We start from the raw sequence: 18,892 nt of genomic DNA on the forward strand, positions 1-18,892 counted from the left end.
AATTTCTGTTGTATCATTGTTTGAGTAGCTAGGTCTACCAGAGAACGTAGCCTGTAGCATATATAGAGCGTGATTGAGGAAATTAATTTATTAATTACCGATAAATGGAGTGGAGTTCATATTATTTTTACCTTATGATCTAAAAGAACCAGCGCAACGACAGAGCACATTACAATACTTGTGTCAGAAGTGTGATTATTTGGTAAAAATAAAATAAGACTTTGACTGATTTTCAAATTAATTCCACGATCACTAAGCGAGATCGAAAATTTGCTAGAGTTGATGGTAATGGAAACAGAACAACTAAGCATTGAAGGAAGAACAAGAGGAAATTTATAGAACATTACATGAAGATCAAAAAGATAAAAGACTGGTATTTAAGAAATGAGTTAAAAATAGACGTATTTACAGAAAATGTAAGAAAAATTAATCTGGTTGAAAAGAATGTTGTCAAAATAAATCAACAACGTACAAAAAATTATAATCGCAAGAACAAAGAGATAAAAATGAACATCAAGGATACAGGGTGGCCCGTAAGTCCCTACCCATCCATATGTTATCATGTTATATTCAATTACGCATGTATTATAATTTTTATTTCAGAGAAATGTGACCGTTTTAACCCTATTTACTCCCGAAAATGTCTCACAGAACATGGCGTCGCATAATATTATGCAGCGAGAATGAGGGACACCACACAGATACACTGGACACATAAGATATATAGATGGGTAGGGTACTTACGGGCCACCCTGTAGAATAAAATACTATATCCAGCCTGAACGCCATTCATCATTGGTGTAATCAGATATTTTTGCACCCGGAAACAGTTTGTCGGACAAATCCCCTCTTCCTATACACGTACACTTTATATAAACATAAAAGAAAAAATTTGTTTGTTTAGAATTAAGCACAAATCTACACAATGAAAAACCGAAACCTGGTCTTTAGTGTGTAAGTCCACAGACATACCACTGTGCCACTGGGGGGCCAAAAAACAACAATAACAATCTTATAAACTTAAATACATTTATCAACTAACACATTAAATACATGTTAGTTGCGTTTCGCGACACAGATTATGGACTAAATAAACAATATTTTTTTCGATTAACTTATGAACAAAAATATTTGTGAAATTTCATACAGATTTAATTCACAAATGTCTGTTAAAATAGCTAGAGTTCAGCGCCCCCTTTTGGGTTACGCCCGAAACAGCTGCCCTGCTCAGCTCTAACTTGGTTTCACCACTGATTACATTGATAAGTGAATTCGGATTTATTTATACCGAATACTTCAAAAGAACCCACGAAGTTAAAGGAAGACATTTCAACAACGTTGAATACAAAATATTCAACTCTGCCTTAGCTGCATGCTCGTCATAAGTTAACTATTATGTTGGTCTACTCAATTAGCATTTTTGTTTTCACGAAAAGCTTATAATACTAAAAAGTAGAACGTGTGTGTAAAACATGTAAACAGTCTGTTTTTCACGTTAAATACTTTTTCGGTAATTGGAAGCTTACACAAACTGTGTTGCTGTATATTCAATATCGTATTATTGTTTCCTGAATTTTTTTTTTTTTTCCAGTTATAAAGTTGAGAATTTTCTGTCCTCACTTGTTATAAACATACGTCATGATTTATTGTAACTATGTTTTAGAAATTTAATAGAAAGATACGCTTTTCACAGTGATGTATTTGGTGTTTTGAATTAAGCACAAAGTTACACAATGGGCTATCTGTGCTTTGCCCACCACGGGTATCGAAACCCAGTTTTTAGCGTTGTAAGTCCGCAGGCATACCGCTGAGCCACTGGGGGGCTGATGTATTTGAAGTTAACGTTTAAAAAATCAAAGTTGAGAAATAATTATCACTGGTTCTCTGTTTCATAAGTTGAATATAATTTATTATTTTGAAACACCCTGCAATACTCATGTTTTTATTTCATAAGCTGGGGTGACGATTTTAACGTTATAGTATCATTATATTAAATCAGATATTTTTACACAAGAAAAATTAAAGTAGAACACCGCACGTTCATTTGTTACCTAGTGCCTAGAGTAAACAAAATGGCTGCGCAGTTTAACTCAATTTTTACAGTTTTTGTCACAGCATAATTAGTGTTGATTGTCATTTAGCTGCATGGAACTACTGTCGTGAGTAATTAACAAATTATAGCTTAGTGTACGTTGTTCTAACTTACTGACCAAAAAAGTGTTTCTCTCCGATGAATACTGATTTATAAATACCCCTTTTTGTTGTTTATTTTTATAAAAAAGTTTTCGAAAAATAGTATTAACGCGTTAACATACTTTTCAATTTTTTTGATATTGATTGAGAAAAATTGGTTATTTATGAGTACTTATTTGATCTAATACCGAATTAAAGTCCTACGTAAGTAGTCCAAGTTTTAACATGCACTGGACTACCAAATCTTGTATAACTATCATACTCATTGACCCTATTCTGTGGAGTAATTTTTATATTTTAGTTATTAAATTAGATGTAAATATACTGTTTTGTAGCTACACTTACAGGGTTAACACTAACAGTTGATAGAGACGCCATTAATTTTCAAGTCTCCTATCGAGTTTTGTTTATTTGTGCGTGCAGATTGTGATGTTAAAAGTTTCTCTTATTTATGTGAGCTAATGTATTATTCTACTAAACATTATATAATATTTAAAAGGAGAAATTTCACCCTTTTACCCTGGTATCTGATGTACCACAACTGCTTTGATATCGTTAACGTAGCCAACCACACCGAGGTTACCGCGGTTCAAATCAATGATTTGGTACGAGGCCTTGTCTTATGTGTGTCGTACTGAACGGTTGGTTGCGTTTTCATTGGTTTGACTCGCAGCCCATCTCCTCAACCAACTGTCGACTGTTTTGCTATCAAACTTAACAACGAACATACTACAGAGTAATCTATACGCTTTGTAGTTTACCGCTCGTGTTGGAGATTGCTCAAGTGACGTACGATGACAAAGCCGTAATGTCCGTCCACATGTTTGTTTGTACTTGTCTCGTACTTTTCAAGTTTGCAGTGTAGTGGGGCAATTGCAAGAAAGAACGAACGGCAGTAATCGTGACGTATTCATCCGGTTTTTTAGTTTATGCGATCGCTATATATGTATTATTAAATCTTAAATTTAATGTTACTACGTATAGAGGGAGTGAAATCTTTATTGTGCCTAGTCGATGTCATATTTGTCTGCATTTAATCTTCTCTTCTTCGTATGTCGCTAAAATCGGGAAATATTGGACACGCAGTTCGTATGTAAGTTGTCCTTTTTTTGTATTAGAGATAACCTCAAGTGATGAGAAACTGGGAATTTTAAATTTTAAATTAAAGCTTTGTTTTGCTTATTATGAACGGATAAAAACGGATAGGAGACTTAGACATAACTGTTATTTTAATTAGTTTCCAAAATAAATTAAAAAACACTAGAAATCCATAATTTCAATCTCAAACAATTACACTTATATCAGTTTTGATCCATCTAGGGTAACCCATCCACAAAGTTAAACATATAATGTGTTTTTAGTGTGATATAACAATATGTTATCGCCTTCTTTAAAATAACTCGCAAATATCTTGTCACCAAGGGCTTTAATAAAAACTGTCAATTGTAATTTATATATATATTTACGTAAATGTTAAGTGTGAAAGTAGAGTAAGAAATGATTGAAAATTGGGGTTTTCTTCTTATTGTAAAATATTTTTGGAGTCAGGTGTTAAAGCTCACAGACAGTAGTATTATATCAGTTTGAAACTTACAGACCAGCCGCACGAGCATTTAATAGATATATGATGTACGTCATGGGGTCATAAAATAATCACATGTTTGATTAATTGTCATAATATTATAAACATACATTTAAATAATGATTACACTTTAACAAGTTGTCATAACTATGTTTTTCTGCAGGTGGTGTAAAATTACGTTGAACGGTATTTGAATAGTGTGTTTTAATTGAATTTCTTCCACTAATCCCATTTGAGTTATAAGTTTTGCTTGTAATACGGCCAGCATTGGCTTTAAGTTAATTTCAGTCTTTAACTTTTAATGAACATTATGAAATCATATATATGTATGAAGTTACATACCTAATGTACAATAACAGGATTTGACACTTAAAAAATATAGTTTTAAAATTTGAATATGTCTTTTACTAATGTATTATGATAAATATATCTGTTATCATTATTAATAGGCATATAAAAGACTTACAAACCATAAAAAATTATGTTGTATCAAATGGTTTATATAAATAGTGTTGCAACCACACTTGCGTTAGTTGCATCCTATCCGGCTCTGGATCAAGCGAATCGTGTTTCATCAGTGGCTATGGCGAATATAATGTGATTAAAAAACAATTGTTTTACATTGTTCTAATTCTGGAAAACCTCCAAGAGACTAGATTAAAATGTAGTGTAATAAGCCTAATACTAAACTGCGACAAGTACAACTTTATGTATTCCGCTGGAAAGATATCATTGTTTTTAACATGAAAACGTGACTATGTGACACCCCAATATTCCATTATGTGTTCGTTTCGCCATAGAAGTGGAAGTAACCATTGGACGAAATGTATACCGTACATTGCCGTGTATGATATAACGTTATATTTTGTAAAACATTCATAATGTTAACAAAACTGTTTAAGACCTTTTTTTAAAAAAAAATATTTTGAAGGAAGTTTCTTTTTTACACTGTAATATTAAAGAAGATACTGCCACAAATTTACAAAAGAAAACGATATACCAAGTGACATGCGCTGTTTGTGCATCGTAATATTAGTATTTATTTCTGTGTGTGATGTTCGTTTTTCGTGATGTCTCTCAGAGCGAAAGTAAATACTGTACGATTGACATGATAGTTATTAAGTTGCTTGGTTACCCCTTGATTTTTGTTATCTTAGCGATTATAAAGTGGTATGCTAGATAAACTATTTATCAGTACACGTGCTACGGAGAAACTAGGTGTCTGGATATGGTAACATAAAGAAGTACAACAAAAGGGATATATGAAACTTCAACATACATGTATGATAATAGGTATATAAATAGGCACAATTTCGTTACATTTCACACGTTTTCTTACTGTCTGTCATAATTTATAAAAAAAGTCAAATCAAATAAATAACAAGAGTTTTAACGCTGTTACGTGACGTTTTTTAGTTTAAAGTTACAGAAGTTAAAAGAACTGTTTATGCTATTTTTAAACTATGTCACAGCATTCATTACCTGATTTAACATATACGTCACTGATAAAATGTGACAAACTAAGGTACACTGACTAGCATAACAAAGTAGAAAAGAGTTATCGGTGAATTGAGACAATATTTTAACTGATACAAATTTATTATCATTTTAATTATTTTCAATGGAGAATATCTCTCCATGTAGACTGCTGTTTAAGGACAAGTTATGTACGGTGTTTTGTCTGTAACACGGAAAGGTCAGGTGCTAAAAACATCTGTTGTAGTGTACGATAAAACCTGCTGTATGTCATAATAGAATTCTCTCTTTCTCCATATTCATAAAGTTTTATTTGTTTTTGTATTTTTATTTGTGACTATGTGTTCACATAATGCACAATGTCTGTTAACTCGCACACATACTTAGAAGAAAGACTTCACATGTCTGGGACCGGAATTTAATTTACTGTTTAACCAAGTCACGCGTGGATGACTTCTTTAAAGGATACATTTTCAGACAATGGCAACAAATTCTTCTTGCATTTCTAATGCAGGAATGACATGGAGTACAGTAATGCATACAATGCCTCAGTGGTCATTCAGTTGTTAAATACTATGAAGGTAAACTCTTTGAATGAATGTTAACACGATACTTTGATCAGCATGATTAAACCTAAATAAAAAACTTGTCTGAAGGTTTTTGTTATGTCTGCCTCACACACAGATACACCACTGTCAAAAACAAAGTCTAATAGTGTATAACTGTTTTAACTTTGTTTCCAGGTGTTTCTGTTTTAAGTGTGTGTGTGTGTGCATGCTTTTTTTAAGTACAGGAACAAAAATAATAAAATTGGAACAACTTTGTGTTACAAAGAAGAAACATAAATGATAGCTATCCCTGTGTATGTACTCCATTACAATGGAGAGAGAACACAGCAACCTCAAAACAGTAATCTGTGATTTGATGTAGTCCACAGTCTTCAATAACTGGTAAACATGCTTACTGTATGATAAACTTGATAAGAACTGTAGTGTTTCTTAATACACCTCAGTTGGGTTTCCTCTTTCACTCTGGTTTTGTTTTAATTATTCAGTAAAGTATTATTTTAATTAATATTAATGGACTGACTTGTCTATATAAGAAATAAACAAATAGCATACATACATATATAGATGAGCGTACATTTGGTGCACGTATTTGTTTTTGGTTTTCAGTTTTATAAGTTAACTCAGAGGCATCAGAACCAGGAGTGCTTGAGACCCTATCCCCTTGTAACTTTTACCTGCTCCACTTACACACACACATATATATATATATATATACTTCCCAAACAAAACTAAGTTTTTTCTACTTTGTAGCCTATATGTATTGTTGTAACATAGTCTCAACTGCCACGGGGTTTTGTTTGAAAAGTAGCAGAAACAGCTGTATGTGAAAGCCACCTGCCAAATTTTATGTTGCAAGAAAGCCAGGAGCTTAGCTATTCTATTATCTGCATATACACATGCATTGTTTACCTCTGCACCATCATGACAAATAAGATGGTGGCGTTAAGCCATTTGATTGAAATAATTGACCTCATGATGTCACATGCTAGAAAGTATCCATAGTATAAGTTTCATATTTTGCTGTGTGTAAAATAACTTTTAAATAGTCATGAAACAGGACATGTGAATGTGTCAAATCTAGTATTTCTTGTACACATCTACAAATAACATATAGATTGTTTCACAACTTTTACGTGTATTTTGATGAAATATGGTTTGCTCCACAGCTACATGTCTTTTGGTTAAATATAATTTACTACGAAAGTGTTTTTTTTACTGTTTCTTTTAATGTCTGGACCTACTTTTATCATTGTAGTAGCAATACTGGTAATGGACAGAATAAACTTATATTAGAAGTCATATGACATGTGTTAATAAGTCTTCCATGTATATATATATATATATATATATATACAAGTTTCATTGGTATTGAGAGAGAAGGTAAGCTTTATTTTTGTGGTTGTTGTTTAATAGGATAGGTTTTGTTTAAACTGGGAGGGCTACTGTTTTTGATTTCAATGAGAAATTTTCTGTGATAGGACAGGTTTTTTTTTACTAGAGGGGAGATTTTTGTGTAATAGAATAGGGTTTGGTCCTGGCAGGGAGGTTTTGGCATAGTACGATGGGTTTACAATTTCTATTCAGGTATATTATATTATTATATTAAGAGTGAAAATGTTGTTTTGGGCACAACAAAAGGTAACATTTTTACCATTAGTTATTGGCAACTAGTTTTGGTAACACAATTACTATCATCATGGCCAAGTGTCTATAGTATTAGCTTTGAATATATTCAGCTAAAAACAGTTGATGTGTGGAAACAAGGGGTGAAATGTAACTCACAAATGAAGGATTACTTAAGTTAAATTAGTATTCCAATGGGACATGTTCATTTGTCCATCGTCTCTGTTTATACACATGTTTGTTTTTAACTATATAGATACTTTCTCTCTCAACTTCCTTTCTGTGTGTGTTTATGCATTACTCAAGTCACATCTTTCCAATCATAGTTACCATTATGGTTCCAGAACTGTTCAGTTACAGTAGAGGACATAGTGCTGTCACATTTTGCATCATACTGGTGTCCTCTCAGTCTCAGCTTTAGTTTCCTTCTTATTTGTCCTGTGTACATTTTACTGGAACTATAGCTAATTTGTTAAATTCCATTTTTATATTCAATCTTTTTTAAGATTTTTGAATCTCTGTAAGTGGTTGTCAGTTTTGTTTTGTGGAATGAATTTTACTTTATATCCCTTTAATTGGAAAAACAGCTAAAGCATTCCAATTAAAAGATTATGAAAATTGTAACCACTTACATATAGCCAAAGATCTTAAAATGACTGGATACAGATTGTTGATAGTGAGATTGAAAGATGTTTTGTTTTTCTGTTAAGTGACCCTGCCATGACCACAATGGGCTGGCAGCAGACACCACCTGATGGTCACGGTCCCCACCTTCAAACTCCACAACAGCAGCTTTCAGTGGTCACTACTGTCTGGGGAGTTCCCACAACCACACAGAGTGGACCACTGACACATAGCTGTTATGCAGGTACAAACATATCCACCGCACAAACTCCATACCCTCAAAACCAGCATGGTTATCTAGGAAATTCAGAAGATATACCCTCAAAGGTTTTTCCCCTTCAAAACATGGCTGGAAGACAAGTTGGTCTAGGATATAGTAGGTAAGTACATTTATTTTAAACTTTTATTACCTCTAATTTTTGCTAAAATCATTGATTCGTTTATCACCTGTTTACATTTATTGTTGTGGTTTTTCTTGCTGAACTGAAACGTCACAACTTTGTAGAAAATTTAATATTGCTTGACCATCAAAGATAAACACGTGACATAAGTGAAGTATAATATTTCTACAAAAGGCTTAACAAAAATATACAAGCTAAAAGTGAAGATAAGTTTATTTAAATATTGTAATTATCTCACTGAATATGTCTTACTAGTTACTTTAAAATAACTTAGTACGACAGACTCTTCCAGGTGCACATTCACAGGAAAACAGAGTGCATATAAAATCCGTGGTCTTCAAAATACATGATGTTTCCAGTTAGTGTGAAACGTAAATATTTTATGTTGAATGTATGTGTGTGTGCGTTTTTCTCATTGTTTCTTATGTAGGATTAATAATATATTCACTAAAATAAAATTATATGGAAATAGATGGAAAATATTTGTTAAAAGAAATTAATGATATCCCATAATTATTATTATAATGCTCTTGGTTGAACAGTTACAAAATGGCACCAACTTCTGTTGGAGGACCAGCACCTTCTCCTGGAAACGGACACCATGTAGACTACCAGAATTCATCAGGTGCTCTCAGTGCAGCAGCACTTGTAGCAAGAGCTGCTGCAACTGCTACTGCTACAGCTACTGCTAGTGTTGTAGCATTCCAGGAACAACAGCAAGAAGCAGTAATGGGTGCTCAGTACAGTGGTCAGGTAAGTAGTTTTTAACTTTGTTGCTGAAGTAATTATTTCAGAGTATCAGCAACAAATAAAGGATTATATATATGTGTCTTACTTTGATGAGTTTTTGCCCTTGTGTTTATTAGTTTAGGTTCTCTGTGATGTGTTTTTATGTTTACTAACTTAGGAACTTTTAGAAGAGGACAAAACTTCTACAATTGTCAATGGTTTTTATTAATTAATTCACGTACAACTGTTTTTGTGTCATTTAGGATGTACTTCCTTACACACTTTCAATGTTAAAAGGTCTTTTCCTTTTCCTGTGTTTTAATTATTTCCTTAAACGTCCCTCAATCGTACAACTGTTTTCACGTCATTTAGGATGTGCTTCCTTACACACTTTCAATGTTAAAAGATCCTTTTCCTGTGTTTTACTTATTTCCTTAAACGTCCTTCAATCCTTTTAATTTTTGCTGAATTCTTATTATTAGTTACTGAGGTTAGAAAAGTGATTGAGCAATGCAAATTCATTAAATATTTTACTTTCAGCCATTATTTGACCTGATGTTTGTATGTAGCCAATCACTGTGCATTCAGAAATTCTGATTTTATTTGATGCAGATATAAGATAGGTATTGTTATCGTATTTGAAGCTTTATTAATAATTCCTGAATCTGTTAAAGAAATTATGTGTAACCGTTTTGACACAAAGAAAAGTTTATATCATCTTATAAACTGATACCTGATATCCAAGTATCCAGAGTAATATTGGTGGGATGACCATATGTGTGTGTGTGTGTTTTCTTATAGCAAAGCCATATTGGGCTATCATATGAGTAGATGTGTTATGATGCTAGTCATTATCAAGTCAGACCTCACTAATTGTATTCACGTTAGGAATTTTCATTTTAATTTGGGTAGGTAACTGAGAGGAAATTAAAAGATTCTAAAGACATTTATTTTTAAAGATATATGTGCAAGATATCTGTGGAACAGAGATACTCAAACATGAGTCACTGAACTGTTTCTTAGATGGAAATGTTGCCAGAAGGAGAAAAAATTATACGCTTTACAAAATAACTAAAGAACAGTCAAAATTTGCAGTATTCTAGCTATGACAAAGGAAAATGTGCATTATAAAGAAATTCATTGTTTTCTTGTTACAGAAATCAGGCATCTACTGATTTGTCAAGTAATCTGAAGTGTAAATGACTGAGAACAAAACACCACAATAAACAAACTGTCAGATGTCTTGATATCAGAGAATCTAGTTTAAACACACTTGTGTGGCCTCTTCTGTCTCTCACGTCTTCCGAAACTGAAGAGGACAGAGGCACACAAAGTTTTTGTAATTAGTTTTTTCCAGTATCAAGACTCCTGACAGTTTGTACTGTTTACTTTGGTGTTTTGTTCTCTATGTGCTATAAACATAAGAATCTCACACAGTCTTACCTCATTTCTCACTTTTAAGTAAATCACAGAGGTTAAAATATCCCGAATTGTTCAAAAGTCATGGCTAGACTTCAAAGAAGACACATGATTACATTACTATGTGGAAACCCATTAGAGCTAATCAGAGCAGACTTGTTACAGTTTGACGACATGTGTCTAAAAAATACTGTTATTAGAGAATGGAACTGTTTCTAAACCAGTTGCATGGCTGCTTAGACATTTGAACAAAGTATTCATTGCCCCAGTACAAGAGGGTGATCACCATCAGTGAACTCTGGTTAGACACAATTCTAGAATGGCTACTCCATGATTTTGTATGATGTCCATAGATCAGAAAAAGAGTTCACAGAGAGGGTCTACATATGTATACCAAAATATGATGCAAAAATATGGTGTGGGCAGGGTTAAGCTCATATAAATGTAAAGTATTCTTTATTTGTTAATGTCACATCCTGCCATCCTTCGCACTCAACTCGACTCTGATGGATGATAATGCCTGTCTCCTTCATTCTAGTGGTCAAGACACTCCTTAAAGTGGTGATGGGTCTTTAAATTGAGTGTTCTGATTATTATTTAAATTTTTTTCCCACCTAGGACGTACGAAAAGTGTGTGTGAAATAAGTCTCATCCTGACACGTTTATTTTTCCACTAAAGTTCTCTTGTAAAATAAGAGAAGCAGATAAATACATGTCAGGATGTTAAAAAAAACTCTGTCAGGTGATCATGCTTTGTACTGAAATAACATTTTGTGAATTCTGAAAATGTTAAAACTGCTTCTAATCATTTTCATTATGTTAATTTTTCATATTACATGTTAACACCTAATTTGTATGAGAAATAATTCAGGAGAGAAATTCACTGATGTTATGATAATGGCTTTGTTTTGTATTTCCTGTAAAATTACAAAGTTCTCTTTAATTCGTTTTGTGGAATGTAGTTTCATATTCGTGCTTTTTATTTTTCACTTGTGAGCATTGATCATACTAATTAGTACCAGGTAAGAGGTTTGATTAATTGAGATTATGGTTAAATCACAGAAATATAATTAACAAATAAACATTTGTTTCCAGTTATTACTGTTTATAATTATTCCAGCTATCCAAGGAATCTAATTATTGGTACAATAATTTTTTTATTATTTTCACGTAATTCAGAGTTGTTCAACTTAAACAGTTTGTGTTTCTCGTTATTTCAGTTATCTAAGTATTGTGTGAGAATAATCTATTAGTTGAATGTAATAAATTAATGAACCAAACAGCTAATTGATTAGCATATTCCACCAATCACCCAGCTCTAAACATAATTCTTTTTGCATGTTTTTTAAATCAAATTTGAATAAATAATTAAAAGAGAAGTTGTACTTTAAAGAATCCAATAATACAGTAATTTTCCAAGTACCTAGTAATCCTAAATTCAGTAATAACAGTCTAGATAGTTTTATCAATGATTAGGTATCACTCATTGTGGTTCATAATTTTATATTATTCTCTGTCACTTGAAACAATTTTTTAACAAATGTTAGGAGATAAGACTCTTCAAGATATTTTTATCTGCTATTTTTTTAAATGTTCAAAGAGTTGTTACATGAATTATTTCACTTCATTCTAAATCTTTTTTTTTAAATAAGTAAAGTCCTCATTTCACTTGTGATTAATTTGTTATGGATTTTTAGAAATAAACCTTAGAAGATAAATAAGTGTTGTGGACTAGTCAGTAACTAATATGCTCTATATTTCATAGTTTGAAATCTGTCTATTTTTACTTGTAGTTCGAACAAAGCTAAATCAGAGGATGGTTTAAACTTGTTTGTGTTTATTCTTCTCTCTTATTCAAATAAATTTCATCTAATTTACTAGATGCATAGTGTGAAAGACCAACAACAGTACCATGGTGCTACTGGAAATCCATATTTATCCAATGGCCTTGCACAAACGGAGAACTCCATGATATCCATGAATGAATCAAGTGGAGTAATGAACAACTCCATGATGAATTCTGGAAATTCAGTGAACCCCTTTGACTCCCAAATGGGAATGAATGAATCCATGTCTGTGAACAATCAACTGCCCAAAGTGGGTATGCAACTTGTTCCAAATATGGGAAGTGGGGGATCATCCATGTACCCAGGACCAACGGTAGAGATGGGTTCCCAGCATAGAAATCGTGTGACACCATATCCAAGTCCTGTCCAGCATCTAGCAGAAAAACGACACTCACAGTACAGCACCAGTGTGATTCCACAGTATAATGCTAATATGCAACCCTATGGATTCGATGCCCAACATTCATATAGTCCTTCACAGGTGGGCTTCTTGCAGCTTTAGATACATCATAAAGTTCTTTAGCAAAGCTCTGTTATTGTTAACGATGAAATAATATGCTATATGTAAAACAACTGATAATGAGTTACATTATATCTCCACTTCAGTGTGATAACATTTTGTTCTGTATATACTGTTTTCAAAATATTAGATTTTGTGGAATAAATTTATGGGTGAGACTCCAAACATTTTTTGCTTCTCATTGTAAGCAACTTATTTGTTTAATTAAAGTCTGTTTTGCCAAAAATCTCTTTTTAAAATGTACAGAAATCAACTGGTTATGTATTAACACACTTCATAGGAATGTCTTGATTTTCCTACTTCCTTTTCCCTTATGACAATGAGTGTTAAATAATTGAAGAGATTTAATATCTTTTTTGCCATGAAAAAAGCAACAACGATAATAATTTTCCCTGAAACAGATTATCTTCATTTCTACAATGTGTACAGCCATTTATTAACTATGGTCTTTCTTTTCTTCTGCAAATGAAGACAACTCTTCAGGATTTTATGGCAGTATAAACAAATTTCTATCCTATTTTTGATAATTTTTAGTGTTATTCTTTTAAAATAACACAAGTCTCACTTTTTAAATTATTTTAGTGGTTTTTTGGATACCTTAAATATTTATTTTATGTTTTTTATCATTTCAAAATGTAACAAACTTTTTGTATGAAAATATTGACTAATTTTTTTACTTACAATTAATTAAGAATAACTGGTTCTTTTCAGAGGTGTTACAGAAAAGTAAATACAATGTGTTACATCCACTCATTTAGGTATATCACTAAGTCTGTTTCCTTGGCAAGCTTTGATTATTATTATTAAAAATTCCCTTCTCCAAACAACATCTCAAACAATCTTACTTTGCTTAAAGTGAGAAAGAGTTTTGTATAAGATTGAGATTGATGGGAACGTTAAATCAATGTGAGTCAGAGAAACAAATACACTTGAATTGAAGCCATAGAAGTGGTGTGTGAACATTTTATTAGTTGTAAGTGAAACTGAATTATCAGTACGAAAGTCTATAATAAACTTTTTGTTAAACTTTTAGTATCCTGGAGCTCAGTCTTCCCAGTTTGTGAAACAGCCACACCAATACTCTCCATTTATACAACAACAGCCCCTCCCTTCTACACCTTACCCACCTCAACAAACAGTACAACCATCCATGAGACCTCCTTTTATGGCACAACAAAACCAGTATTACCCATCAGCTCAAATCAATAGTTCCACACCACAACAGATGTTATATGAACAGCAAACATACAATGGAAACACTTACAGTAACCCTTCAAGTTATCAGGTATGTAAATCTTATATTCTGTTTACCTCGTTAAGAAAAAAGTTAGTTCAGGAATCAGGTGTGTAGAGACGGTACTGATTTGAGTGCTTAGGAAAGGGTGAAACTGAAAAGCGAAATCAAGAACCGAGACAAAAGTTTCATTAAAAAAAACTGTATATGTTTATTACAGTTATAAGCTTGCAGATTTGCCTTGCTAAAATATGGGATTCGATTCCCTGTGGTAAATAGAATGTAGATAGTTAAGTGGTGCAGCTTTGCACTAACAAAATATATTGATTACATGTTTAAACTCAGGATATAGAAATAGACAACTGATTTACAGACATTGCTCTTAATAGACTCTTTTCATGTAGTTTGCCTGTCATATTGTAAAAATACAGTCTATAGGCATTATCAGGGTATAATGTTTGTAGTTTCCATATTAGATACAGACTTGTACTGTTATATTGGAAATATTTTATTGACAGCAAATGGAAATTGTTTGAGTGTTGCTGCCTATAATTGTCCTTCAAGATGCCAAGATGTATACTGTTTTTGAAATTATAGCACAGACTAATTAGTTACCAGCAGTCACCAATATCAGCTCATCCTACACCGCCACCCCTCACATCAGCTTCAGTAATAACCTCCTGCTTCACGTCCAACCATGGTGATATAAAGTCGATGGTGCACCAAGAAAGTAAGTCACTTGTCGAGATGTTTTGTGCATTGTTGTTTTTATCTACTAAGAAGCTGTTTTAGTACTGTAATATGCCACTGAATAACATCACTTGTTTCTGGAATATTTATGTTGTGTTAAACATTCTCTGTTATGTGACGAGTAACCTGTAATTTGTAAATCTTAGGTTAATACGATGAAAGATGGCTTATTTAATGTCAAAGTTTTATTGTGAAATGTTGTTTAATGAAATATACTTGAGATATTAGTCACTACACAGTAAATAAATTTCAATGATTTTTTTAAAAAGTAATAATTATCGCTTTTAAAGTTTCCTGTGTAATTAGTATACACAGACACATATATATACATGCACATATAGTATATACACACATATATATAATATATATATACAAATACACTCACATATACATATACATATATATATATATAGTAAAAGATTCATACGATGGGAATTGAAGTTTAATAATGAACAACGGGAAGACAGCAGCAGCGACAACAAACATGTGACAAATGTGTGTTTAGTAACAAACATTCAATTTTTGGAATATGGAGTACACCTATTTCACCTTCAGCAAGCTGTATTGAACATGGTAAATCATTCGGTACAGATGTGTTATAAAACGTAGTCTCTAAAAGTAATTAAAAGAAATAATAAAGTATGAGATAATGTAAGAGACAATGAAATAAACAGAGGATAGAATAATGGAATGATATTATACAAGTATTTAGAATAGACGTATTTGTGGTGAAGTGCCTGTAGCATGTTTACACCTCACCCAACATGTATGTATAGTATACGCACATAAATATATATGTATATAAAATTGATAAAATTAAAAACTGCTAAACATAGCTTTTTAAGAATATATTACCAATGATGCTATTTGTTGTTAGATTCCTGTTTATAACACACACGTATAAATTTGAAGGTTGTGGTGTTTTATATTAATTTACCCATAAAACATAAATATCGGGAAAAATAACTTTTATGAGCCAGTGTGATAAAAATCTTGGTGTATGTCATATACTGAGAAAGTTTTTTGCTACCTGGTCTGAGAAGTGTCTTATAGCCATGTGTAGAATATTTTTAACTAAATCGAGTTTTATTATCTGGAGTTCAGTAGTTGTGTGTCTTCTTATTTTATGAATCAAGTTATAAACTCATTTGTTATCACATATACTGATTATAATACCAGTGGTTACAACATTTCACCAGGTTAACCTAGTATCATCATGCACAATGGGTGAACGTGTTACCCATAAATGATACAAAATACTGGTGAAATATTTTAACCATGAACAGTATAATTTATATATCCAATAATAACTATGTTCTTATGTTTCATATAACAGGTGCAAATTATATTAGTAGATATCAAGAAATGGTTGTGAATACATTTTTGAAATGATTAATAGATCTATAGTCTATCTGGTGTTGTGTAAAAATTAATGCAGGCTGTTTTGTTTTATAGAATATGATGAAATGAGGCTCACTTTCCCTGTCAGAGATGGCACTATTTTGCCTTCTTTCCGTTTGGAACACAATCTTGCTGTCAGCAATCATTTCTTTCAACTTAAGCCCTCCATATACCAAACTCTACTAATGCGTTCAGATCTTGAGTTACAACTGAAGTGCTTTCATCACGAAGACAGGCAGATGAGCACCAACTGGCCTTCATCAGTGCAAGTGTCCATCAATGCGATACCCATTACTATTGATAGAGGGGAAAATAAAACGTCCCACAGGCCTTTATATGTCAAGAAAATGAGTCAATCTGGACGAAACACCATTCAGATCACAGTGACAGCTTGCTGTTGTGTATGTGAACCATTTCAAATAAATACTTACACAAGTAAATTATCAAACTATCAATGTTCTTGTAATTATCATTGATTATTGTTACATGTTGAACCTTATTTTTGTATGGAATATGAATAAGTAGCATGTAATTATTTAATATGTGAAACAATACATTCTAATCTTTATAAGTAGAAACTTAAAACATTGGATATTTAATTAGCAATACTGATTGCCAGGTTGATTTTCAGTTTTTCTCTTAGTAACACAGCTTACTGTGATTGGAAATTAATATTAACTGTGTATCTATACATAATTTGTGTTTCCATATAATATATGGACTTGATGAAGGTGTCTGTTAAGGTGACAAAAACTGTATGAAGGACAGTCTCAGATAATATTCCCCTTCCTTATTTTGTTACTAAACTCCTATGACACCATTAGTGACTAGTTACATATCCATTTTTTGAAAGATAATATTTGATTCAGTTAACTGATTAAGTATAGTGAAATTTTAAACCAAAATTATAAAAAAGTGAAAATGTAGACTATATCAGGGTTTTTTATCAACCTATTAATACAAAAATTCTATAACACAACAATGTTCTATCTTAGTTTCCAGCTATCATGCAAAAATTACAATAATTGAGCCAGCCAATTCTGGTTCATGGAGGGTAAAAGCTATAAAGAAATGTAAATGTGTCCTATTCTGTGGTTCCTTTTTGTCCCCTTTCCAAGCAAAAAATCCTAAAATAAAATAACCCATGTACACTCTCTGACATTTTCCAATTTCAATGCAAAACATAATGGTAATTGAGCCAGTTAGTTCTGGTTGATATATGTTAAAGCTAGCTAGCTCTGGGTGATGTATATTAAAGCCAGCTAGTTCTGGTTGATGTACATTAAAGTTAGCTAGCTCTGGGTGATGTATATTAAAGCCAGCTTGTTCTGGTTGATGTACATTAAAGCTAGCTAGCTCTGGGTGATGTATATTAAAGCCAGCTTGTTCTGAGTGATGTACATTAAAGTTAGCTAGCTCTGGGTGATGTATATTAAAGCCAGCTTGTTCTGGTTGATGTACATTAAAGCTAGCTAGCTCTGGGTGATGTATATTAAAGCCAGCTTGTTCTGAGTGATGTACATTAAAGTTAGCTAGCTCTGGTTGATGTATATTAAAGCCAGCTAGTTCTGAGTGACGTATATTAAAGTTAGCTAGCTCTGGGTGATGTATATTAAAGCCAGCTTGTTCTGAGTAATGTACATTAAAGCTAGCTAGCTCTGGGTGATGTATATTAAAGCCAGCTTGTTCTGGTTGATGTACATTAAAGCTAGCTAGCTCTGGGTGATGTATATTAAAGCCAGCTTGTTCTGAGTGATGTATATTAAAGTTAGCTAGCTCTGGGTGATGTATATTAAAGCCAGCTTGTTCTGAGTAATGTACATTAAAGCTAGCTAGCTCTGGGTGATGTATATTAAAGCCAGCTTGTTCTGAGTAATGTACATTAAAGCTAGCTAGCTCTGGGTGATGTATATTAAAGCCAGCTTGTTCTGGTTGATGTACATTAAAGCTAGCTAGCTCTGGGTGATGTATATTAAAGCCAGCTTGTTCTGAGTGATGTATATTAAAGTTAGCTAGCTCTGGGTGATGTATATTAAAGCCAGCTTGTTCTGGTTGATGTACATTAAAGCTAGCTAGCTCTGGGTGATGTATATTAAAGCCAGCTTGTTCTGAGTGATGTACATTAAAGCTAGCTAGCTCTGGGTGATGTATATTAAAGCCAGCTTGTTCTGGTTGATGTACATTACATTAAAGCTAGCTAGCTCTGGGTGATGTATATTAAAGCCAGCTAGTTCTGGTTGATGTACATTAAAGCTAGCTAGCTCTGGGTGATGTATATTAAAGCCAGCTTGTTCTGAGTGATGTACATTAAAGCTAGCTAGCTCTGGGTGATGTATATTAAAGCCAGCTTGTTCTGGTTGATGTACATTAAAGGTAGCTAGCTCTGGGTGATGTATATTAAAGCCAGCTTGTTCTGGTTGATGTACGTTAAAGTTAGCTAGCTCTGGGTGATGTATATTAAAGCCAGCTTGTTCTGAGTGATGTACATTAAAGTTAGCTAGCTCTGGGTGATGTATATTAAAGC

The 18,892-nt window shown here is 32.7% G+C and overlaps 1 protein-coding gene across 7 annotated transcripts in view; it reads left to right on the forward strand.

Moving 5' to 3' along the window:
* LOC143234426 (zinc finger MIZ domain-containing protein 1-like) overlaps positions 1–18,892 on the forward strand; it is a 140,361-nt gene that overhangs the window by 101,636 nt on the left and 19,833 nt on the right. For 5 of the 7 annotated variants that reach the window (XM_076471789.1, XM_076471790.1, XM_076471793.1 and 2 more), the window contains 6 exons: positions 8,154–8,447; positions 9,011–9,221; positions 12,498–12,944; positions 14,017–14,268; positions 14,815–14,947; positions 16,423–16,769. In XM_076471789.1, the coding sequence (XP_076327904.1) occupies positions 8,154–8,447; positions 9,011–9,221; positions 12,498–12,944; positions 14,017–14,268; positions 14,815–14,947; positions 16,423–16,769 (1,684 nt within the window). Of the gene's footprint in view, positions 1–2,130; positions 2,160–2,936; positions 3,287–8,153; positions 8,448–9,010; positions 9,222–12,497; positions 12,945–14,016; positions 14,269–14,814; positions 14,948–16,422; positions 16,770–18,892 lie in introns of those variants that run through there. The other 2 variants (XM_076471795.1, XM_076471794.1) reach the window with 2 other exon arrangements.

Source organism: Tachypleus tridentatus, chromosome 12 (assembly GCF_004210375.1).
Source record: "Tachypleus tridentatus isolate NWPU-2018 chromosome 12, ASM421037v1, whole genome shotgun sequence".
In the NCBI taxonomy this organism is placed as follows: domain Eukaryota; kingdom Metazoa; phylum Arthropoda; class Merostomata; order Xiphosura; family Limulidae; genus Tachypleus; species Tachypleus tridentatus.